This window comes from Microtus pennsylvanicus, chromosome 2 (assembly GCF_037038515.1).
Source record: "Microtus pennsylvanicus isolate mMicPen1 chromosome 2, mMicPen1.hap1, whole genome shotgun sequence".
NCBI lineage: Eukaryota > Metazoa > Chordata > Mammalia > Rodentia > Cricetidae > Microtus > Microtus pennsylvanicus.
This window is the reverse complement of record NC_134580.1, coordinates 133,521,546-133,546,662: the sequence shown is the minus strand read 5'-3', so window position 1 is coordinate 133,546,662 and position 25,117 is coordinate 133,521,546. Positions and strand designations below refer to the sequence as shown.

At 49.8% G+C, this 25,117-nt stretch overlaps 1 protein-coding gene across 1 annotated transcript; it reads right to left on the bottom strand.

The window, feature by feature from the left end:
- Window positions 1–1,467: 1,467 nt before the first annotated feature.
- Lbp (lipopolysaccharide binding protein) lies at window positions 1,468–24,514 on the bottom strand. Its single transcript, XM_075962867.1, has 15 exons — window positions 24,203–24,514; window positions 22,132–22,246; window positions 21,160–21,288; window positions 18,557–18,712; window positions 17,916–17,979; window positions 14,178–14,241; window positions 13,480–13,571; window positions 12,854–13,033; window positions 11,258–11,317; window positions 9,090–9,257; window positions 7,807–7,874; window positions 7,323–7,365; window positions 5,892–5,955; window positions 5,028–5,104; window positions 1,468–1,866 (listed from the first exon to the last, which is right to left on the bottom strand). Exons 1-15 carry the CDS (start codon window positions 24,324–24,326, stop codon window positions 1,822–1,824), a joined length of 1,449 nt encoding a protein of 482 aa, XP_075818982.1. The 5' UTR covers window positions 24,327–24,514; the 3' UTR covers window positions 1,468–1,821.
- Between the last annotated feature and the right edge of the window lie 603 nt (window positions 24,515–25,117).

Here is a 25,117-nt window from a genome sequence, read left to right as displayed (position 1 = left end):
ATGCATCTCATATACACCATTTACCTGTTCTGAGTTCAGCCCCAGACCAGGTGGCATTTGGAGGGATGCTGGATTGATTCTGGCAGACACTAACCAAGCTCAGTATGACTGTGAGTGTCTGAACCTTCTGCTCTCTCCTTGAAGTCCCCCACAGCAGCCACTGACAAGAAAAGGGCTGAGGCCAAGGTCCAGCTTCAGAGACCACAGTTGGGGCTGAACAACCAAGACCACCTGAGACTAGACCAGCGTGTGTGTGTGTGTGTGTGTGTGTGTGTGTGTGTGTACACGCGGGTGTGCAATAGAAAGGGTTAGCCAGAGACACAATGAGGAAGAAATTGTAGAGACGAGAGAGGCATGACACCATGATTCTCAGGGACTCAGCTGACCACCTGACCAGAAGAGCAACACTCAGCTCTGAGATGACTAGCTGCCTTTGCTTCCTGTTCCTGTGTGACCTGCTGGCTGGAGATGGGATGCAAAGTGGTTTATTTCTCCTACAAAGCACGTGCCACCGTCTTGGGTCGCCAGCCCTCCTGAATACACTGCACCTCGAAGACTCGATTCCTGTGTCTGCTCACTGGCATTAGTGGTGGTAGGCAGCAGGAAGTCCACAGTTCTGGTCACCCTTATTCAATTAGGGCCTAATGAAGTGACCATACAACCCTAAGATGTGACCATTATCTTCATAGACAAACAGAGCAGGGAGGGAGTGACCTGCCCAGGGCCATAGGAAGGAGCCTGAGAGCCCCTCCCACTCTTCACAGGGTTGGCAAAGAGGAGGGAGGAGAAGAAGCCGTGCGTCACCCTGCCACCAGCTCGTGACAGCGCATCCTCCAGTCTGGGAGCCCGTCTCTGTCATACGCGTAGTAAACGGGTCTATTCCCCATGAGTTATCTGCTAGCCGCCAGCGCTCTCCATCTGCTCATTAACACAATTAACAAAAAACAACTCCAATGAGCCTTCTGACTCCCAGCCTGGGGGCCTGACTACATAACAGGGGAATGACTCTTTATTAAGTCTGATCAAAAGCTTATTGTTCGGTAGTTAGAAACCGGGGCCTCTCCTCGCAGGCAGTCAGATGAGCTTTTGATTTGGGTCCAACCAAAACCTTCCTTGGATCCCTCTCTTCCTCACTTGCACAGGCCCTGTTGGGGACAGCAGTGAGGGGCTGTGACTTTTGCTTTGCTCTGGACCTGCTGCTGCAGCAAGCAGGAGGTGATGCTGTGTGAAGGGCCTTTGTGCTGGACACCAGACCAAGGGCTGGGAAAGGGGCGTGTGCAGTCCTCCACCCACTCTCTGGGTGAGGCCCTTAGAGCAGGGACCAACAGCAGAGAGGGGCAAGCCAAAGTCTAGCCTTGCAGACCGCAGCTGGAGCCGAGCATCTAAGACTGCCTGAGACCAGATGGCGGGGTGGGGGTGGGGGTGGGGGCAGGGAGCAGGGAGCAATAAAGAGTTTCAGCTGGAATGTCAAGCCATCCTATAAATATTTATTGAGGACCTACTACGTGCCAACACTGCCAGATATAAAGATTAGATGGTGACTTCAAAACCACAGGTTCTGCTTTTAACCACAGTGCCTGCTTTTAAAGCTATTCCAGGTCAGTGGGGTGGGGGTGGGACTTCCTGGAAGAGAGAGTCAAGTCCGGGTCAAGAGAGCGCATATGAGGAGGACTATGGGGACGGGGTCCACTAGAGCCAGAAACAGAAACATCTTTTGTGTTCTGGGAGTCTCCAGAGTCCAAAATCTCCAGATGTTGCACATCTGGAATTGCAAATGGCAGGTCCAGCTGTGGTCTCCAGGGTCCATCTTTCTTCTTGTCCTCAGCCTCTTAGGTACTGGACATTGGCACCCAAGTATAGGAAGCCCTAGGAAAAAAACAGGAAAGAGATTGCTCTAAGCCAGGCACTGTAGTGCACACCTGCGTCCCTGCTCTCAGGAGACTGAGGCAGGAGGATGGATGGTTTGAGGCCAGAGGGAGGGAGGACAGAGAATATGAATCCTTTACTCCAGAGAGATGTAGCTGCTGTGAAGAACACAAGCTCCACTCGGGATAAGAGTCAGGCCAGTGTACACACGTCCAGCTTCAGGTCCCAGCTCTCCACTGTAGCCTTTGCCAGCCCCTTCTCCCAGATGGTACCCGCTTCCTGGCAGGCCCTCATAAATGTCCTTTGTACCACCTAAATTTCCCCTCCTTGGCAAAGGACATGAATTCGTGAGCTCCTGGGCTTCGCTTTCTTGCTGTTCTTAAGTTTCCATCATCTGGATAGGGTGGGAAGTCAGCCCTCAAGGCCAGCTTGGACTTGTCCATAGTGATCCACAGTGGTCTTTGGTGGCCAAAAGTGTAGTGGGTATTAGCACCACCCATGACCATGGGCTGTCTGTCCCAAAAGAGGTGGTCCTTGTCTGCCGACTTGATGTTTTAAAAGGAAGAGGGGGTGATAAATCTGGTAGTCTTGATGTCTTAAAAGGAAGAGGGGGTGATAAATCTGATAGTCTTCCATTTTTGGCCTCCGACTTTCACAAAAACTCAGGGAAGGTGGAGCTATACCCCGTGTACAGGGGAGAGAGCCAAGGGCCAGCTGTGTGAATGGTCACCTAGCCTTTGTTCTGAGCAGCAGTCGGATGGACGTTGAGCATGGACCACAGCATCTTCAGTGAGGTTTGCACAGCTGCCAACCCCATTATCTTATCTTAGAGATGCTGCTTAGAGAGAGATAACTGAGACTCAGGGCACAGATGGGCCACAGAAATGCGCCATCACAATAATCGTCAGGAGAGCGAGAAGCAGATAGATTTCTTGCTGTATTGATGGAGTCAATCACCATCCTTGTGTCAAATGGGACTGTATCCAACTATCGCTGGGCTGTAGAAGCTAGACAGGAGGAGGAACGAGCTCAAGGAATTTTTTTTTTTTGAAAAGCAACGACTCTCAATTCTAGGAGGAAAGTTGTCAGATACGAGGTCTCTGAGGAGAACTGCAATCGCTTCCTGGTACCTGTGTCTCTGATGGTCAGGCTGCCCCTCCGCAGTTAGGTTGTTCTCTGTTTCAGAAACTGAGGCCCCAGGGCATCCTCCCATCCGTGTGCACTAATGAAGGCTCTGCATCATGTACTAACCCAAGATGACTCCATTGTTACCTGCACAGCGGTTTTGCCTCCCCCTTTTGTGAAGATCTTGGGGAGAAATACGCTGGAAAGGAGATCTGGTCTACCATGGTTTTGGAAGGAGGAAGGTTTACCTTAGTCTATGAACGTCACCCATCTCCTATTTATAAAAGTTTTCAAATCCACAAAGTAGGTTCCTCTGGTAGCAGAGCAAGTGGGAAGCCCAATCTGGTCTCTTTGGAGTTTTTATATAGCCTTTGAAATCATATTTACGTTTGTTTATTTATTTGGTGTGTGCGCGAGTATGCACATGTCACACACACACACACACACACATACACACACACACACACACACACACCTCATGGTCTCATGGTGCATGCCTGAGGTCAGATGATAACTGGGAATTGATGGGAGTCAACTCTCTCCTTCCACCATGTGGGTCCTGGGGATCCAACTCAGGTGATCAAACTTGAGGGCCAGTGTCTTCACCCCCTGGCCCATCTCACCAGCCCTGGCTAAATAAACTACTCCTCAAACTGTCTGACTGGTGACTGAATTCAGGCAGCTCAGAACCTAGAGCCACCTTTAACGGTATGAGAGCTCATACTGCCCATGTCTGAAACAAACTAACAAAAAATAAGGAAACCTTAGGGAAAGAGAAAACAAACAAATAAGCCCCCAGGGTCCTGGAGACAAGTCCACCGAATTCCAACCATGCTTGTGGGTGGTAATGCTCCTTCAGACAGTTAAAAAAAAATGTGTAAAGCTATAGCGCTTGTTTAAAATAGGGTGCTTTAGGCCGCATTTGGGGTACAGCTCTTCCACTTAAGAATCAATGTGGGGGCCGGGCGATGGTGGCTCACGCCTTTAATCCCAGCACTCGGGAGGCAGAGGCAGGAGGATCTCTGTGAGTTCGAGACCAGCTTGGTCTACAGAGCTAGTTCCAGGACAGGCTCCAAAGCCACAGAGAAACCCTGTCTCAAAAAACCAAAAAAACAAACAAACAAAAAAAAAGAATCAATATGGGGACTGAGGCTGTGGCTCAGAGCTGGAGGGCTTCCCCGCACGTGTGAGGTCCAGAACAGCAGAAAATTAAACAAACCAACCTGGGCAATCATAAAGTTTACCAACGGCCTTTGGAACATGACCTGCTGGCAAGGCTGGGACTTTCAAAACGAGCCTTTTGGGGCCTCAGGCTGTGTCAGATACCTCCAGCCCAATAGTGACAACATCTGTATGTTTTATTATTAATTGTGTGTGTGCATATAATTAATATGTTTATTTCGCCTGGCACCTGGGGAGTGACTGTAAGAGTCATCATACATTACCCTGTTTATTAGAATTTTGAGGTCAACCATGGCCATTTGACTGCTAAAGACAGTGGTGGAGCCCTGGAGAAGAACTGAATTTGGCCCAATTCCCACCTGTCTAGACAATGGAAACCCAAGAACATCAAAAGAAAGCGAGGCCCAGGAGCTCCCGATTTTGTGTCCTTTGTCAAGGAGAGGAAATTTAGGTGGCACAAAGAACATCCATGAGACCGCCAGGAAGCTGCAGTGGGCACATGCATCTGTGTGTGGGATTGTGCGTGTGAGCCCAGGGACCCACGTAGCCCAGAGGTGTCGGATCCCCTGGAGCTGGAGTTACACTACAGACGGCTGTGAACCACCCATTACGGGGGCTGCAAACAATCCCCAGGAGGAGCAATGCTTGCTCTCGACCACCGAGCCATCTCTCCTGTCCGCCAACCCCAACCTTGGCTTCCTGGTGTATTTTAACTCCAGGGGATGCTCTGTCCTCATGAGTCTTCTCAGCTGCAGGACTGAACTGGGCCCACTCTCTGAGTGGTGGCTTCCGGACCTGGTAGGTTGCCCAGCTGCCACCCCTCACGTCCCCAAAGCCCCACTGGGCCCACTCACCTTGTGGATCTGGAGGTCAAGGTCATGAAGTTGAATATTCCTTGGAAGAGGGAGGGGGAAGCCCTTGGCCAGCTCATCTGTGGGTTGACAACACCATTGAGGAGATGTGTTGGTAACTGACGGCGACAGACAAATCTTTACCAAAGCTCAGCGCTCTACATATGCCTGAGGCAGTGTATTCCCACTCAGTGATGGCCTAAGACTGTGAGGTGGGTGTTACCACTATTCCCATTTTACAGATATGGAAACTGAGGCACAGAGTGGCCAAGTAGCTTGTTTTGGGTTCTAAAGCAAGAAAACTACAGATTTGAACCCAGAATGTCTGGCAGGGCACCTAAGCCCCTAGACATGGCCTGACGGAGGGAGTGGCGGGTACAGGATAGCAGGAAAGTGTCATGAGCAGTGGCAGTTAGTTCCCTCGCTTCTGCCACCTGCTTCCTGTTGTAGCCTGCTGAAACTGTACGTCATGGATCTGCCCTTGGGTCTGACATCAGTTTATTTGGCTGCGGAGTGGGGCAGTTGCCTGGAAACACACATTCAAGGCGGTTGTCCTGTCCTACTGTGACCCAATCCTGGTCTTTCTCCTGTCATCCCAGGAAGTATGGGCATTTTCAGAAGTCTCTCCTTCCCCATAAGGAGTTTACTGTGCATCAAAGAACTGTCTCAATCCCAAATCCCCAGTGGAGCCTGGAAGAATGTGAGATTGCCTTCAATATTCTATCCCACATAGGCCATTAAAACTCTGTCAGGTGACTTCTCAGGGTCACCCAGCTCTCAGGAGACCCTGATTTCCAATCCAGGGCAAAGTCTCCCCCCAGAAGTGGTGTCTACTCCAGACCTGGGAAGGCCTAGAGCCATTCTTACCGTTGGCCTCAGGGTAGAGGGTGTTGAGAAGGTAGTAGTTGAGGAACGCCTGAAACAGGTTCACCTGGGGAGAAGAGAAGAGAGGCACTGTGACCACGCAGCCATTCTGTGCCCCAATAAACAGTTATGTGCAGTTTACCTAAGCCCATGTGGTGATGGTGAATGAAGCTGACTACAAATCTTTGCTCCTTTAAACCCAGCACTCGGGAGGCAGAGGCAGGTGGATCTCTGTGAGTTTGAGGCCAGCCTGGTCTACATAGTGAGTTCTAGGACAGCCAGGCCTACATAATGAGACCCTGTCTTGAAACAAAACTAAACCCAGACCAAATCTTAATCTAATGAAAACTAGCTTAGGGATTTTTTTCTTCTACAGGAGACTCTGGGGTTGCTACCAGTGGAAGCACCTGTCTGTGAATGAAGCCAAGATGGGTGAGATTAGACCTGAGGGATGGGCAGAGGCTCTTGATGAATAGACCTGAGCACCTGGGTCCAGCTCTACCTGAAATAACCACCTTTAGTTTTGTGATGCTAGTTGTCCTGTGTGTGTGTGCGTGCATTCAGGTGTGTGCGAATGTTTGAATAGATAAGTAACGTGTGTGGGTGCGTGAAGGCGTGTGTGTGTGTGTATGCATGCAGGTGTGTGCGAATGTGTGAATAGATAAGTAACGTGTGTGGGTGCATGTGTGTGTGTGTGTATGCATGCAGGTGTGTGTGAATGTTTGAATAGATAAGTAACGTGTGTGGGTGCATGTGTGTGTGTGTGTGCATTCAGGTGTGTGTGAACGTTTGAATAGATAAGTAACGTGTGTGGGTGTGTGCGCCTGTGGGGGTGGGGGGTCGGGTGTGTGTGCAGGTGTGTGGGTGCACACGTGTGTCTTTATGAAGGACAGAGGTCAGCCTCAGCTGTCATGCCTCAGGAGTCTCCCACCTTATTTCCTGAGCCTGCTCTCTCACTGGTCCAGAGACTCACTGACTAGGCTGGCCAGCGGGCTCAAGGTGTAAGATACGGCGCTAATCCCAACACCAAGGGTCCACCTGTTTCTCCCTAGCCCTGGGATTACCATGCTTGGCTTTTAACTTGTGCACTGGGGATTTGAACTCAGGTCCTTATACATGGTAAGCACATTGCCAACCGAGTCATGCCTTTTATTTTTAGTTCTGTGACCCTATGAATCCCAACTCTTTGCTCGAGACAACCTGAGATGGATTTCTTTTCACTGCAGTTAAAATAATTCTGACCAACAGCCAGTCTTATATTGGGACATAATTATTCATTGACCCTGTATTGCATTCTTGAGAGGTTTGACAGGGGCCTGGGCAGAGATCTGTGCTTCTATGACCGTTCCTATTCTAGGTGCCATGGCAACTGCTTCAGAAACATCTCAACTAACTGGCATCCTAATCATGTCATAACTGAGGACAGTAACTCACGTTGAATGTGCCGACTTTGGACTCTATCAGTTTCACTTGGGCCCTGTAACAAAGCAGAATCACAGGGGTGGGCATCATGGCGGGGCTAAGTGGGTTCCCAGAGAGGAGGAGGCGCAGGTGCCAGAGGGGCAGGAGAAACAGACACATTGATGTTGGGAAGACCAGTGGGGACTGGGGAAGTGTCAAAGCGTGGTCTTTAGCATTTCAGTACATCAATACAGCTGAGGGCTAAAATCCATAGACTAAGCAAGAGCAGCGAGTTGGTTATCCAGACATTTGAAATTTGTGGAGCAGTACAGCAGAAGAATTAAGCCAACCAGAGTAAGCGATACTTATATTTCCTTCCCAAGTGGCAGGCCCTCCACATTGACAGGGGCGTCACATCCCACCCCGACCCCAATTACGGAGTCCAGATGGAGCCCGGCTGGCCGCCCACACACAGCTTTCCCCTGCTGTGATGCCATTCCCTGTTGAGGCTCCTTACTTCTCTGGATGCAGCATCCCAGTGACCTTGCTGTTGTTGAAGGTCAATGAGGCAAACACATTGGCGACCTGGAAGAGGCAGTAGAAAAAAACAAGCTTAGCTGGGCAGTGGAGATGCATGCCTTTAATTCCAGCACTCAGGAGGCAGAGGCAGGTGGATCTCTGTGAGTTCGAGGCCAGCCTGGTCAACAAGAGCTAGTTCCAGGACAGGCACCAATAACTACAGAGAAACCCTGTCTTGAGAAATAAAAAAAAAAGGAAAAGAAAAGAAAATTAAGAAAGAAGCGTTACTGATGGTGGTTGTCATCACGGGCTGAGGCAGACACCAGCAGCCTCAGAAGCTCACCCGTTGGGCTACAGCCTCCCATGGCACTCAGTGTGTCGTTAAGTAAGGGACTGAACTTGGACATGAACAGCTTTATTTAAAATTGCTGAGAATCACAGCAGTTAAACTTTGAACGGGGCACCAACAGAAGACCTGGAATTCGCATCCTTAGTCAGCTCTCAGAGGTCAGGGCCAGGTCCCCCAGGGCCCTGCTCAGCTCTAGCAATGATAGTGATGAATTCTATTTTATTTAAAAACAAGTTGATATCAGCAGTAACAGTTGGAAAGACGGGTACGCCCTCTGAGAGGAACTGCCCTTCAGGATCTTGGCCTTGTTGAGTTGAAGCCTGAGAGAAGACAGAAAATTCTTCATCCAGTGTACATGGTCCCCAAAAGGATTCTGAAATCCATGAGCCAGGGGCCACCAAGAAACAAAAAACACTCTTATTATTTAATTTAGAAGGAATTTGGTTCAGGGGGAATGGTTATGTAGATGAAGGAACCTTAAGAAGCCAAAATAAATAAATAAATAAAAAAAAAGTGTGGGAGAGGGCATCAGAACTCAGTGAGTGCGGGAAGTCTGATAGTATTCTGACAATGCTGCTATTGGCCAATAAAACTGGAAGTCAGAATGCAAGGGAGCTTGGGAAATGTAGTCTTCAGAGAACAGCTACACAGGACAAAGACCCTCCCCACCACAGTCCTGACTCAGAGGGAGACGTGCACAATAAATAAACAAATCTCCAAATAACTACACAAATGCCTGGGCAATAAACACCACGGAGAGAGTTCACAGAGTGCCACAGATTTGTAAAAATGCAAACGGTCAGACAGATCCATGAAAAGAGAAAGCCAGGCAGCCCTTTCCCGGGCTGTAACACATCGGTTGAGACCCGAGGCGAGGGAGGAGAAAAGCGCTTGTGAAGAGGAACAGCATTTGCAAAGACTCAGAGCCTTACCACACCAAGCCGGAAGACAGACTCCGGGGTAGAACTGGGCAGGAGCACAAAGCCTTCAATCTCCATCTGAGGGGCCAAGGATAGATTCCCAGGACTGACATTCAGGAGTGGGGCAGAGACCACGGCTCCACGGAGCTCCAAGTTCATGTCGGGGTACCTTCTGGTTATCTGGGGGTAGGATTGGAGATCGTGTCAGAAGAACGAAATATGTCTACAGAGTCTCAAGGGAAAACATAAAGGGGACACTTTGGGTCTGGTTCTACATTTCACAAAGCGTGCTGTACCCTGTGCCTTCCTAACATCGATCTGCCCGTGTAGACACCTCACCCCATCCTCCCTGGCCAGTAGGGAAAGGAGAGTACTGTAGCATTTGGGCTAGCTTTCAAAAACCGGACCTAACCAGATCTCATCATTGCAAGGGGGCTCAGCATTTTATTGAATTATGGTGGCCATGGAATTTAATCTGGGACAAGACCGAGGAGGGCGGAGTTGGTGGAGGAACAAACTCCCATGAGCCTTTGGTTCTATAAGGGCAGATCCATTTATTACTGTCAATGGAGTTTGGGACACATCAGGTGGCCGCTTTGCTAGGTCTGGTGAAGACAAGAAGAGGGGGGCAGTCGGAAGCCAACGGGTGCTGGAGCCAGGGTGTGACCAAGGATGCCGCAGAGCTAGCTGGGACAAATCTATGGCTTTGAGGAGGGACAGGGCCTGACAATGTAGGTCTTGGGCATTCAAGTACTTGCTTAAATTTTAATTTGTTTTTAGATTTATTTAGTTTTATGTCTATAAGTGTTTTGCCTGCATGTATGTCTGTGCACCACATGCATGTCTGCTGGCCAGAGGTCAGAAGAGGGCATCGGATCCCCTGGAACTGGAGTTATGGAGATTGGGAGCCACCATGTGGCTGCTGGGAACTGAATAAAGTCTTCTGTAAGAGCAATAGCTCTTCTCTGCTGAGCCGTCTCTCCAAACCAAACTTTTCAATTCTTTCTCACATTTTTAATTCCTTTCTGCACAGTACCTAGCCTTATGCAGGACATGATTGGAAAAGTTGAGAGAGGAGTCAATGGGAATCTTAGGGACAAACTGAAGCCACGTACAGAAAGGTCTGGGCATGGCAGAACCACTGGGTTATTCACTGTGATGCTGGTGTCAGCAAGGACTGCAAGCAAACCCCTGTGCCCTTCTATGGAGACTGTACCTCACTGTGACCAAAGAGGGGGAGGAAGTTACTTAACTTTCAGTATGAAGGGTTTCCCACAGACAGGAAAGAGGGAGAGTGCAGACCATGCCTTTTGTTTGTGCAAAAGAACCTGGGGGAACACACACTGCCTCCTGCAGGGACAATGAAAGAGGAGCTGGGGAGGGGGCCCAGGGAGAGAGCTTGGTGGTTAAGAGCATATTTGGTTCTTGCAGAAGACCTGGGTCCAATTCTTCATACCTGTATGGGGCCTCATGACCTCTGTGATCTGACACCCTCTTCTGGGATCTGACACTATTGGGAACCTGGGAGCCTTTTCATGGGAAGTAGGTGCCAGGGGCCAGCAGGGGTCAGGAATCCTTGCCTCTATAACCTTTTATATATTTCTAGAATGGTGAGTGAGATATGAGAACTTCTTTTCCATTCAGAAAAATGTCGGTACTGGGTATAGTGGTGCAAATCTGTAATCCCAAACTCTTGAGAAGCTGAGACAGGGGGATCATTAAGTTCAAAGCCAGCCTGGGCTGCATATGAGATCCTGTGTTAGAAAACTGTGGGCTGGGTTGTAACTCAGGGGTAATGAGCTTGTGTAGCATATGTGTACCCCAGGTTCCATCCCCAGCACATCAAATGTTGTAAGAACCCCTTAAAGCAAGAGGAACAAGCCTGGATCCTGGCAAACCCTCTCTGGTTGCTAGGCGACATTAACTAGGTGCCCTTCCCACTGTTCCCTTGGGCTCCTTAACACCAAAACCAGATGGGAAAACCTGAGGAAGGATGATTAAGGGAGCATAGGTTCATGCTGCAAGGACTTTGAAGGGAGTCCTCAGGTCTGCAGTCCCCAGGGTCTCCTCACTAGTCTCTGATTCTGTGTCAAGTGGAGAGGGCCACAGAGGTTCTAGAGAGAAACCTTGGCAAACTGGTAGGCTCAGGTTGTGCCCATGGAGAGCAGAAGGGGCTTTACCTGGGGAGTGAAGGGGCGGAAGGCCTTGGTGTTCAGCCGGATTTTGGAATCAGGTGGTAACTGTAGGAAGAAGACACAGTGGGGGAGGGCGTTAGCGTGCATATTAGAAGAGAGTTGTGGAGACAGACGTGTGAGTCACGTCTCACGACTGTAACAAAATATTTGACCAAAGCAACTTGAAGAAGGCTCATTTTGGCTCACAGTTCAAGAGTACAGCCCCTCACGGCAGGAGCTTGAGGCAACTGGACACTCTGCACACACAGGAAGCAGAGATGGCCCTGACCCAGCTCACTGTCTCCTCTCTATTCAGCTGCCCACGGGTGACTGAGTCTTCAGTCTTGGTTAACCCATCCTGTATACTTCCTCCAGAGATGCCAGGGTTTTGTCATTGTTTCTTTGGTTATTCTAGATCCTGTTAGGTTGACAAGCAATATGAGCTATGGTGTGCAAGCATGTGTGCGCGTGTGTGTGCATGTGCGTGTGTGTGCGCGTGCATGTGTGTGTGTGTGTGTGTGTGTAGAGTAGCTTCTCCCTATGGGTCCACTTGCCTTGGCTACCATGAGGCCTCTGTCTTATAGAACATACGAACCTCCTGGAGATGGGGCTATAGCTGTGATCCTGTGGACATCATTCAGAGTTCTCAGTTGAGACCTGACTGAAGCTCCCAGATTCTGAGTGAGACTTTGGGCCAGGGTTTTCGACCTTGCCTTCAGGGACCCGTAACATGGGGAGAAGCCACTGCCAGGTCAAAGTCACCCATCTGTCATCAGATGACCTTCCATCTTGGCCAGGGTGATCACTCTGTGTCCCTGTCACCTTGACATAGTTCACAGACCTCATTTTTTTAAAATAAAATATGTAGCCCAGGCTGACCTCAAACTTGTGATACTCCTGCCTCTGCCTCCTTCAGTAAATCCTGTTGGCGTGCGCCACCACAACCGGCCACAGACCTCAATTTTTAAGACGTGCTACAACAAACCACGCTTGAACCCTAGAAAACCTAAAAGAACTGGGGTGGGGTGGGGTTATGTGGTGTGATTTGCTGTGAAAGTCACTCTCTCTGCAAATCCCACCAGTGACAGTGACATCAATGTGTCTTAGGAAGATCTGTTTCTTCTTCTCACTCCAAATCACTAAATTAGGTACCCTTTTCATGTTGGCTGCAGGGAAGCCCCCAGACAGATCTGTGATTTAAAGAAAAATTACAAATCCAGTGTCTTCATAACTGTCATTTACTTTTTATTCGGTTTTTATTTCCTTTCTCTGTAATGCGACTTTGCTTCATTCATTAAATTATTTTTAATAAGCCTGCAGGAGTTATCATGATAACAGAAAATATGAGTTAGAATAGGCCTAGACTAGAAGGTCAAACAGAGACACATAAACAAGTGTCTGATAGTTATGAGGGAGAAAGAACTTTGGCCTTGAGTTTCCTGGCGACCCAAGAAATAAAGAGAAATTATGCTAATATATTTTGCTAGTCTTGATATTTGCTTAGCTATAACTCACGATTTTTCTGGTGTAAGTTCAAACAGAATGGAGGGAAAGGAAGAGCTACACTGTCTCTGGGGAGCACGGCAGAGCCCACATTCTCACCATGTCATCTGTGATGGTGAAGTTCAGGTACCCAGCCTGGTGATAGACCCGACTGGCTATGTTGAAGGCATGGTCTGAGATGGCAAAGTAGACCATTTGTTTACACTTGTCTTCAGGTAGGTTCATCATTGGAGTGGGGGAGGTAGGCGGGGACCGGTGATTCCGATTAAAAATTTCACCCTGGAGAGAGAAGTGGGGACAGTGGACTGTTTGAAGTCTATCCCACGGCTAGCCATGGAGCTCAGGGCTTACCTGCGACGATTGATTGATGAATAGCACTGACTGGAAACACTGTCCTAAACTGCCCTTTTAATGAGGAAGTCCTTTGGGCAAATTTGTGTCTCTTATGGCTAGGAACTTTGCTTTAAGGAAACAGCAGGATGTATGCTGCCCAGCCCCTCTGCCCCACCCAGTTCTGATGCCCCCCACCCATCAGGGTGGGCAAGGTGCTGGAGAATTTGGGGAGAGCAAGTAGGAGTTTTGAAGCTGAGGCTATCCACCACTCCATAACTCTGGGCCTTGGGCGAAACAAGAACCCCCCAAAATGAGGACAGACTTGCGGTTAGGAAGCGGAGTGGGCTGACTGTCCTGTGTCCTGTCGCTAACTCCCGTTCTTACACCCTCACCTTAAACATCACATCTAGCATCTGGGCCGTTGCACGGGGAGCCTCCACCAAACTGTAGTCAATGCTCAGGACGTCATCGATCTCCGCAGTGACTGCAAGTTAGATCAGGAAGAGTGTGAGGGGCAGCAGGGCCAGGTGTGGTCTGCAGCAGGTGAAGAGGGGGTGAGCCCTGCTTCCCTAAATATCCTCTTTGTGGCCATTGCAAAAAATCTATAGCAAATACTAGACATCTGTGTCGTTTAAGTAAGAATGACTCCTATAGGATTATATATTTGAATGCCTAGTCACCAGGGAGTGGCACTATTTGAGAGGATTGGAAGGATTAGGAGATGTGGCCATTTTGGAGAAGTGTATCACTGGGGGCGAGCTTTGAGATTTCAAAAACCCACATCAGGCTCTCTCTCTTTGCCTCTCAAGATGAAGCTCTCAGGTGTCCCAGCACCTGCCTGTGAGCCACCATGCTCCCTGCCATGATGATAAGGGACTAAGCTTCTGAGCGTGTAATCAAGCCCCAGTTAAATGCTTTATTTTATAGGCATGGCCTAGATCAAGGCTACCTTTTGGGAGAAAACCTGAGGAGAAAAGGGGATTTAAAATCACTGCTTTCTACTCTTTTGTCTCTGTTTGATAAGGTTCAGATCTGAACTTAAGAAAAATGAAGAGAAATAGAGTCCCTAGGAGTATGTGGGTGCCCCTACCTGGCAGGGTTTGGAGATAAGGCTGCAGGTCAGAGGTCACAGACTTCTGGATCAGCTCACAAACCTGAGAGGAACAGGAAGGGGAAGGTTCATGAGTCTCCACTTGTGCAAGCCCTCGGTGACATGGGCTCAGTAATAATCTACCTGCAAATATCCGTAAATGCTTAGTTAGCATGTACCAGGTCTCACCAGTAATAATCTACCTGCAAATATCCGTAAATGCTTAGTTAGCATGTACCAGGTGTCACCAGAGCAGAAATGATAAAAATAAATATCATGTCAGCCTGGACATGGACTCTAACAGGGTCCGAGCTGGCCCCAAGGTTGGATGCCTGCAAACAGAAAGGCAATGGTGGGACATGGTATGTGACACTCACCATTATGGGCTTCTTAGGGGAAGCCTTGGTGGCAGGAGCTCAGAACTGCACAGCTGACCCCTGTCTAAGTAGACATAGAGGTCGTACAGTGGTCCCCTACTGCCTGTCACTGGGCATGGCAGCTTTGGCTGCTCGTTCCCTGGGTACCCATAGGACACCCAGTGGTCGTGCGTATGAAACGCTTACACACAATTTATTGCCACCAGTGGAGCCGTGAGCTTCTCAAGAGCAGGAAATATGTGTTTCAAACCAGTTTGCTGTCCTGGCTGCTGTAATCACTTGAGTTATTTATTATATAAGCCAACAAAATATGACCAAGAAGAAATGTGTTCAAGAAGACCAGACATAAATACTCTGAAAGATGAGGTACTAACCATGTGGTTCCCTCTGGACAACAGAGAAGCCAGGAGGAGGAAAGGGGTCCTAAAAATAAAGATGGGGGCTGGCGAGGTGGCTCACTGAATAAAAAAACTTGTGACCAGTCCCAGCATCCTGAGTTTGATACCTAGGACCCACAAGAGTGGAAAGAGAGAGTATCTCCCACAGATTGCCCTTTGGCTTTTTTTTTTTTTTTTTTTTTTTTTTTTTTTTTTTTTTGCTTTTTCGAGACAGGGTTTCTCTGTGGTTTTGGAGCCTGTCCTGGAACTAGCTCTTGTAGACCAGGCTGGCCTTGAACTCCCAGAGATCCGCCTGCCTCTGTCTGCCTCCCGAGTGCTGGGATTAAAGGCGTGCACCATCACAGCCCGGCTGCCCTTTGGCTTTTATATGCACACCACAGCCCATGTGCCCCTCCCACAAATAATAAGTAAATAAATAAACGTTGCCAACATGGCGATGGTCTGCGAGTGAACTCTTCATTCGCAGTTGGCTGAAGAAGTGGAGCTTGCAACAAGCTGATCCCACAGGTGAGGAAGACCAAGGGCTGTGCCTGCCAGGAGCCCATCTCAAAGAACAGCTCCATATCCTGTATCAACTCACATTTACTTACATCTGAGCCCCTGCATTGTTGTAGGAGGCTGCTTGTTTGTTCCCGGCAGCCCGGACTCAAAATAACCACTCAGAAACTATATTATTTAAATCACTGCTTGGCCAATCACTTAAATCACTTAGCGTATTGCTAGCTAAATCTTTTTTTTTTTTTAAGACAGGGTTTCTCTGTACCTTTGAAGCCTGTCCTGGAACTAACTCTTGTAGACCAGGCTGGCCTCGAACTCACAGAAATCCATCTGCCTCTGCCTCCCGAGTGCTAGGATTAAAGGCATGTGGCTAGCTAGCTATTATATCTTTGGTTAACCCATTTCTATTAATCTGTGTATCGCCATGTGGCTGTGGCTTATCGGGTAAAGTTCCGGCATTTGGCACCTGTTTCCAGCAGGGCTACATGGCTACATGGCTTCTCCTTGACTTCACCTACTCTCTCTCTCTCTCTCTCTCTCTCTCTCTCTCTCTCTCTCTCTCTATCTATCTATCTATCTATATATATCTTCCAGCCTAGCTTTATTCTGTTAGGCCATTGCCTGTAAGCAGCTTCTTTATTCATTAACCAATAAAAGCAACACATATACAGACGGCCTTCCCACACCAATGTATAAGTATTTTCTTTGTTGATATGTGCACAGGAGAGTGGAAACTTTGAACAGCATGTCTTTGCTCCCTTCTGTAGGTGTTGTATGTTGTGTGCATGTGTGCACACGTATATGCCTGTGTGCACTCGTGTGCAGGTGCACTCACCCATGCATGCAGACAAGCCAGAGGCCAGCTTTAGGTGTTTTCCTCTCTCTCTCTCTCTCTCTCTCTCTCTCTCTCTCTCTCTCTCTCCCCACCTTGGTTTTGAACCTTGACTGATCTCTCTCTGAACTTAGAGCTCACTATTATCTAACCTAGATGGCCAACAAACCCCTGGGACCTGCCTGTCTGTGACCCCATAGCTCTCGGTTACAGATGCACCACACTGCTGGCTTTTACATAGGGCTGGACATCTAAACTTGTACATTAAGCACTTTCCCCACTGAGCCACCTCTGCCCTGCCTTCCCTCCATTTTGACAGATTCTTGCTATGTACCCCAGGCTTGAGATCCTCTTGACTCTGTATTGATCCTGGATTGCGGGTGTGTGCCACCATGCCCAGCTACGGCTCTTTTTGATTTGTGAGTTCCCACTGATTGCAACGTATCCATCCACGTGTTCAATGGGAGAGACATGGAAACTTTGCCCCAATGCCTGGGTACCCTATTCTTTCAGAGACCTAAGTGGTTGTGGAAGGAAAATATGAGGTCCTCTGTCCCAGATGTCTGGGGGGGGGTCTTTTGGATGTATAGAAGCATGGTGGCTAAGGGTGCTGCAAGGAGGAGGAAGCCCCTGCTCTGGGTTCAAGTCCTGATCAGTATCTGCTGGCCCTGTGACCTCTGTATCTCTGAGTTCTGGCTACTTGCTCACAGGACCCAAGGCCAACCACATCCTAGATGTTTGGGGGTTCAGGGCAACATGACAAGAGTATGTTTTCTTAGCATCAGGACGAGCGTGTCCTGTAGCAGCCAGAGACAAGAGGTTGCAGGGAAGAGATGTCTGAAAACTTGTAGAGAGCAGGGGTCAAGCTAGATCTTCAACTCCTCCAAGATACTCGTAAGGACTTTTTGGCAAATGGAGCCCCAGGGCTGGGAAAGTCTCCATCCTGGCCTAGCACCACTTAGTTTTTGACACCCCTCTGAGCCACCCCACTGTCTCTTTCAAAGTCTGAGGTTCAATCCCAGTTTGTTGTTGATGTTCATAACCCCAGGAAGGTGTGAGGCTAGCCTGGGCTATGTAGTCAGACCCTGTCTCATATCATTGAAAAGAAAAAAATGGGCCAAGACTATGCAAAAGAACCTTAGATCATTCACTATTCCTGGACAAAGCACAGGATCATAAAACAGCAGCTGTTCTTTATAAATAAGAATAGTATGTTCTGCACTAATTATATTAATTGAGAAAACAATAATTATACCCCTGTATTTTGTGATAATAATTGAGATGTACATTGCTATGAGACATATTGCTAATCATTATCAGGAGCAGCAGTGGGGAGGTAAGTCACTTTGGTAAGGTGTCATGGCAGAGGCTGACATGCTTATCAAGTTCACCTAGATCCCAGGACCACAGTGTGTGTGTGTGTGTGTGTGTGTGTGTGTGTGTGTGTGTGTGTGTGTGCGTGTGTGTGTTCCTGAAGTTCCTGCTTCAACCATGGGGAGGGACACAAAACTGACGTGTGTGTGTGTGTGTGTGTGTGTGTGTGTATGTGTGTGTGTGTGTAACAGGCCCCCAGAGCCTGTCCAGAGACAGCGGCCTGTGAGGAGATCCGCCTGGCCCCCTTGGCCTTAATTACCTTGTTCTCCAATACTTTTCGGATCTTGGACTCGATCTGATTGTGGAAGAGATTCATCAGCCACCTGGGCAGGGATCAGAGTACACAGTCAGCTGTCTGCCACTGAGTACAGGGACAGTGGGGATGGAGAAAGCCAAGCTCTGCCATCTGGAGATGGAGAGATGGCTCAGCGATTAAGAGCCCTTACTGTTTCTGCAGAGGACCTAAGGTTGGTTCTCACACCCACATCAGGTGGCTCACAATCAGGGTCCCAGAGCCCCACCATGGCCAGTATGGCTGGTTCAATCCCCTATCATAGCTGATAAGATCAGGGGATTTGGGCTTGGAACTAGAACCTGGTTTTCTAGCAAGGGCAACAGAGACTGGGAGGCAAAATGACTTGACCCTAAACTTGAACTTTGGCCAAAGCCACATGTTTCTCCAACTACCCAAAGCTTCCTCCCCTGACGAGGTCCCCTAAGTCTGTTGACTTGTGGAAATGGCACCTCAGCATTCTTGCCTGGGTCTGTACCTGTGTGTCCCAGCAGGGTCCCCAAGGGATAGTCTCCACTGTCAGTGGGACACTAAGCATTCCACCCAGATCTGGACACCTATCAGAGCCCACCGAGGACCATACCCAGGGGGTCCCCATGGTGACTCACCCCACATTTCCTGATATGTCCACGTCCACGTCATAGATGCGGCTGCTGCACCTGGAGGCAGTGACCGTGGGCCGCCCTGAGGGATCGCTGCCCAGCAGGAGGTTCACTGAGATGGCAATACCCTTGACGTTCAGGTCAAAGGAGCCCTGCAGTTTCCTGGAGGCCAGAGGGGCAGTTATTCATTGTGGCTAGGATCTGCCACCACTGGGGCGGAAAGAGGAACTTGGATTCTTACTCAAAAGGAGCGGACACCAGGAAGGATTTATGAGTTAATCAGAAGCAAGAAAAAAAAAATAAAGATTTAATCACTAATAAAAGAGCTGGTAGAGCTGGTAGAATGCCAGGGGTCAAACAAACCCCATATATATATACATGGCAAAAAGAATTAGCTTCTGAGCTGGTGGGGTTGGGAGGCGTTGCCTCCTTAACATATGAGCATGTACCGGGGGGTGGGGTTCATTTCTTAGTCCACACAATGAACAAAGTAGCAAGGAAGGGAGAAAGCAATGGAAAGAAACCCAAGTTCTGCCAAGCGCTGAGCAGAGGAAAAGTTACGGAAAATGAACCCACGACAACGCCAGTTCCCACCACAAAGCTGAGGCTTTTGAAGATGAAGGCCAATAGGCACTGCAGGTGCTGTGGCCCACGAAGAACACTGGAGCATTTTCTGGAACCACCCGGCACAGCTGTCGGAGTTCCAGAACACACGATCAGGCCCCAATACCTGACTCCCAACTCTTTCTCTGTGATGTGTGTGTGGGGTGGCTCACTGAAGCATTTTGAGTAGTAGAAAAACCAAAAACAACCCACAAAGACGTACCTTCAGGAAACAGCCTGAGGGGACCTGGGGAGATCACAGCAGTTAAATGTGTGAACTGTTCCTGCAGAGGACCCAGAGGGCCGTCAAGGATCCGTCAGCCCAGGTCCAGTGTGATGCAAGGCCTATGGCCACCACGGGTGAGCATGTCCCCCTCTCTCACCTATCTCCATGCACATCATACAGAATAAAACCAACCTTAAAAAAAAAAAAACTTGCCTGGGTGGTGGTGGTGGCGGACGCCTTTAATCCCAGCACACAGGAGGCAGAGGCAGGCGGATGTCTGTGAGTTCAAGGCCAGCCTGGTCTGCAGAGTGAGTTCCAAGATATCTAAGAGCTTACACAGAGAAACCCTAAAACAACAGAGAAAGTGGCAAGAACATCTTTGTTAGATTTATTTTTATTCATGTGTGTGTCTGCATCTGTGTGTGTTTAGGTGGCCATGGAGACCAGAAGAAGGCATCGAGTTCCCTAGAGCTGGAGTTACAGGCGGTTGGGAGCTGCCTCACGTGAAACTAGGAACAGATCTCAGGTCCTCTGCAGGAGCAGCCAGTGCTCTTAACTGCTGAGCTCTCTCTCTAGTCCCCCAAATTAGTGTAATAATGGATGTTGCCATTTCAGCATGTAAGCTTCAGTGGCCTGTGTAAGAATCAGTACGATTTGTGGGCCCCTTCCCCCTTCCCTAGTTACACCAAATCTCTAAATTTGGCCATCTGACACTTCTAGTGGGGCTCAGTTTATACCAGATACTTTGTAAAAACACATTGCTAGAAGCTACCATAGGTCTTTGGAGTAGATGTGAACAGGCCACCAAGCTGAGACTGGTCCTAGGCTTAATTGTGCCCCCAAATGCACAGGTTAAAGCCCCACCCCCAGTAGCCCTTGGTGGTGACACCACAGGGAGACAGCCCTGTCGATGCGATTAACAGAGGCATGGAGGGCGTGTCGTCATAGAACAGTGGCTTTCAACCTTCCTAATGCTGCGACCTTTTCATACAGTTCTTCACGTTGTGGTGACCCCTGAACCGTAAATTATTTTTGTTGCTACATCATAACTAATTTTGCTACCGTTATGAATTGGAATGAAAACATCTGTGTTTTTCAAAGATCTTAGGCGACTTCTGTGAAAGGTCATTCAACCCCAAAAGGGTGGCGACCCACAGGTTGAGCGCCACTGTCACAGGTTAGAATGTAGGGAAGCAGACATCAGTGCTGTCCAGAGTCTACAAGGAAATGTGGCAAGCGCATGCCATCTGCAAGCTGAGGAGAGAGGCCCCTGGGGAAGCCAGGCCTGTTCCTCCTTGACCTTCTCACCTCTAGAGTCCTTAAATCACCCTTGTGTGTTTTGTGGGGCTGCCCCATCCAGGGGCTGGAATGCTGGTGACCCCAAATAGCTCTTAATGCTGGTCAGTAGAAGGAGTGAGCAGGCTGAGCTGGGGACTTTCTGGGCATCTCTCACAGTACCCAGCATCCTGTTCCATGAGCTCCAACTGTCTCTAAGCTTACTTACTTCTCCCATTCTGAGGGAAGGGACATTTGGAAGGTCATTTCCCAAGGACAGCCTTAGCTCAGGGAGGTCCTGGCTTTGGGGGTCTAGATCTGTGGGAAACAAACCAGGAACAGGCCGTGTGTCTCATTTAGTCCACTCCGAATCAGAAGATGTTGAAGAGAGAGAGAGAGATTCGGGACACCTGTCTGTCCATCATGTGGTCTTTCAATAACCCAGGAAGAAGAACTGAAGACTGAGAGAGACCACAGGCCCAAGGGCAGATGGGACTTAACTTACAGGAAGGACTTGCGTGCCTTCCACTTGCCTCGGAGCCCGATGGAAGAGTCGGAGATGGCCAGACTCAGGCCTTGGCCTGGGAGCGGCTTCAAGGAGGAGCCACGCAGCTCACAGCTCTGGACCTCCAGGCTGTAGGGAGACAGAAGGGTGGCATCAGGCTGGTTTCGGGACACGACTAACCCAAGAACCACGCTTCCTCCTTTTCGGCCTTGATTGGTAGAGCACCGGGCATGCTTGGGCCACTTCCTGATGTCACTGGGGCCCCTGCAGCAGGCTGGGTAAATACACTCTGAGGAAGGGGTTCAGGGGCTTTCAGGAACACAGGATTGGGCCCTATGAACCTCAGTGGCCACTGACAGTTTCCTGGGGTGGGCAGATACGCTCTGTTAGATGGCAGATCCTTCCTCCAACCCTGGCTTCCTCATGCCCAGGAAGGGGGCCAGATTTAAGAAAGCCTGAGATAGCCCTTAGAGAAGACTGGAAGGGAAACAATAGGTCAATACCTTTTAGGGTGGAGAGGGCGTTCATAGGCTGCAGGCCTGACTGCCCTCTTTCTGCTGTCCACCCTTCACGCCTCTTTAAATAAGCACGAGCCCCTTACATCCAGTAAAGCCTTGAATACTCATCTTGGGTGCCCCCTCCTCTGGGAAGCCTTCCCTGACTTCTCCACCCACAAAAGGCAACATTAGTGCTCAGGATACTACTTCATTTTAAGTTCTAAGCCTATCTTCCCTTCCAGGCTACGTGAAGTGACTGGATCCTGAGCTCGCCCTCTACGGCAGAGAGAGCAGCAGCAGCTCCATTATACAGGTGAGGAAGGTGAGGCTCAGGCCACACACTCAGGAGGTATTAACACTGCTGTATGTTGAATGCAAGGACCCAGCTCACTTCAACAACCCCCCTCTGAACTCCCACTGCCTGCACCAAGAGGCCTCCAGGACCACTCCTGAGCTCTGTCCCCTCCCCAGTCACCTGTGAAACTCATAACGCCCACGGCCCACATGTTTGATCTTGAAGTCCCCGGTGAAGTCGGGCAGCGTGATCTTCTGTAGTTCTGTCTGCAGCACCAACAGCCCCTCCTTGGCCGCTGCAGACAAGGAAAAGCTGGGGTCAGCCCGGACACCCTGCCTTCTCTCCTGGGCTCTCTGTTCTTTGGTGGCTCTCACCTTCCCTGATTAGAGAGGCTGGTGTCCTTGCTGACAGTAATCACAGCCCAGGCTGCCCAGCCCAGCGGTGCCAGAGAGTCAGAAGAACGCCTGCATATCATGGAGTTCTTAGGCTGGTGCCCACACATAAGGGGATGGAGAGGCCTTTACCAACTACACGACCAGGAAAGGAGTGCTGCAGGCCTAGGGTGTGGCAAACACTGGAAGGATTTCAGGGCTAGAATCCTGGACATAACTGAGTGGTTTTGAATAAGTCCCCAGGCTCAACGTTCTCTATCCTTCAAACAAGACAACAATGGTACCCTCCTCATGGGTGAGATGGGGTCCGTCCTGTCACACCAGTGGCAGCCTAGACCGAGCAGGTGCCCAGAGCTTGTGACTGGCATAGACAGTAGGTGCTCCGTAAATTCCCAGACCAGCAAAGGGGGATTAACATTACTAAAAGTGTGGAAAGGACAAAACACCCAAACTCAGGGCACTGGGCACACACATGTCACCCAAACTTAGAGGACTGAGCACACACGTGGCACATGGCACCAACCTCAGAGCTCTGGGCACACACATGGTACATGTCATCAGTCTCCGAGCATGGAGCACACACATGCACATGTGCCCAGGAAGGGCAGAAGACAAATGCACCTGACTTAGGGTTTCCAAACAAATGCAGTTAGTGGCCCTACTGTGTCTCTGACAGGAGCAGGACCCAAGTGTCTGCCCTAGTCGGGCTGTGCACACAGATCTCTAGAGGCTTCCCTGTCACCTCCTGTCATGCAACCTCTTCTCTAAAGTGTATACAGCAGGAGCCCTCTGATGGACTGCCACCCTTGTCCCTGGCTAGTTCTCACTGCCTTTTCTACTTACTTCCTCCTGAAGGCCCTCCCCGATTTTACCCTGCCATTGCCTGTCTGAGATCCCAGCATCCCTACCCAGCTGAGGGATGTTGTGACCCCCAGAAGACGAGGCAGTGGAGACTCTCCAGATGTGGCGTGTCGTGGCTGTACAAGCACCCCAGCTGCCTCGCCCCCTGGACACAATAATTCTGTGGTATTATATCAGTAGCTTATCAAATACTTTTTCTCCCCAGGTTTTAAAGTGGGGACAGGCCCGGTGGCACAGAACTATAACCCAGGCTACTTTGGGAGGCGGAGGCAGGAAAACTGTAACATGTTCAAGTCCTGTTTGAACTGTAGAGTGAGTTCAAAGCCAGCCTGGGTAAAATTCAGTTCGCTATCCAAAATTCGAAACTGAAACAGAGAGAATGTGTAGTTGTGGCTGTAGATCAGTGGTCAAGTACCCGCCTGGCATGTGCAAGGCCCTGGGTTCGATCCCCGGTACTGCAATAAATAAATGAAAAACAAAACCAAAACAAAACGAAAACTGGAGTAACATGAATACAGGCATGTGAGGCGTGCTTATCTTGAAAGGTACCAATCAGGACGTTTTAAAGTTTGGTAAGTTATATGACCACCTCCCAGATCCCAGGGTGGAACATCCCATCCCCCCAGAAGACCTCACTTAGTCCCTCCCAGCCTCTAACTGCCTCCAGCTATGACGCGTGGATTTTAGGTCACGTTTCAAACTCCACCAAGACTCTTCCTGAAGGAACCATCCCAGGCCCCTGCGTTGGGTTGTTTATCGAGCTCTCCACAACCTGCCTTTCTCTCAATTACCTCCTGCTTCAGCTGAGGGGACCCTTCCTCCCCATTCGGGTGCAGAAGTCGGGGCTGAGGTAACACATCTGGGGAGTGACCTGGCCAGAATCGCAGCTATGGTCACATGACCTATGTAGCAGGCTCCCTACCAGAGGTGCACATCCTCCCTGTCTTGGCTGTGCGTGGTGTCGGTCTCCTAGGCCAGCCTGCAGTGCGGCTTCTTACCGTACTCCAGGCCCTTGTCGGTGATCCGGGCCACCAGGGCGGGGTTGGCACCTCGAGTCCCGGGCGTGGAAAGGAGCAGCAGCCCCAGAAGTGTAGAGAGCAGAGGCCCAGTCCCAGCCTCCATCCTGGACCGTGGGTGAGTGGGGACTGTGTCAATGTGGGCTGGCTCTGGAGCCCTTAAAGTAGCCGAGGCCCAGGGTTGAGGGTGGTTCTTGAGGGAGGGCGGGCTCCTGCAAGCGGGAAAGGGAGGCCTGTGGACTGGAACTTGCTTGCAACACCACTGGGGTCATTGCTGTTGCCACTGCTCAGGTTAGGAGGGTTGGCCTGGACCCAAGGGTTAAGCCCCGCCCACCGAGGGAAGCCCGCACTCACTGGGGTTTCTGCCTTGCCTTGGCCAATCTCTTGACCTCTCTGCTAGGACGGCCTGGAGTCACAGACAGGAAACTATGCTCATTCAGGGTCACAGGCCAGCCAAAGAAAGCTGGATGAGATAATAGGTGTGGCTCCATCTGGACTCTCCCTTTTTTCAGCTCTGTTTAAATAACCACCTCCCCTCCCAGTCTTGCTGTGGCATAATTGTCTGGATGGCAACTTGGCAAGTTTTCAAACGTTAGTTTCCAGGACCAAGCCAAGCCAAACACCACCCCAAAGCTCTCAAAACAGCCTTGTGCCCCGTGAGCCCAGCAATCTTCCTTCTGGAACTTGCTGTACATAACTCAGTCAGTGTGCAAATGTGTCAGCTGCTGCACTGTGTGACCCAGGGGGAGGAGTGAGCCCCGGGGAAAGTGTCAGGGAAGAGCGACTGGTCACGCTGGGTGCTTCTTTCAAGTGAGATTGTAATGGCTCGGCTCCTCCAAGAGCTGGACTTGGCAGCGTCATCCTTACTTACAGGATCGTATGTCCTCCCTGTTTCCT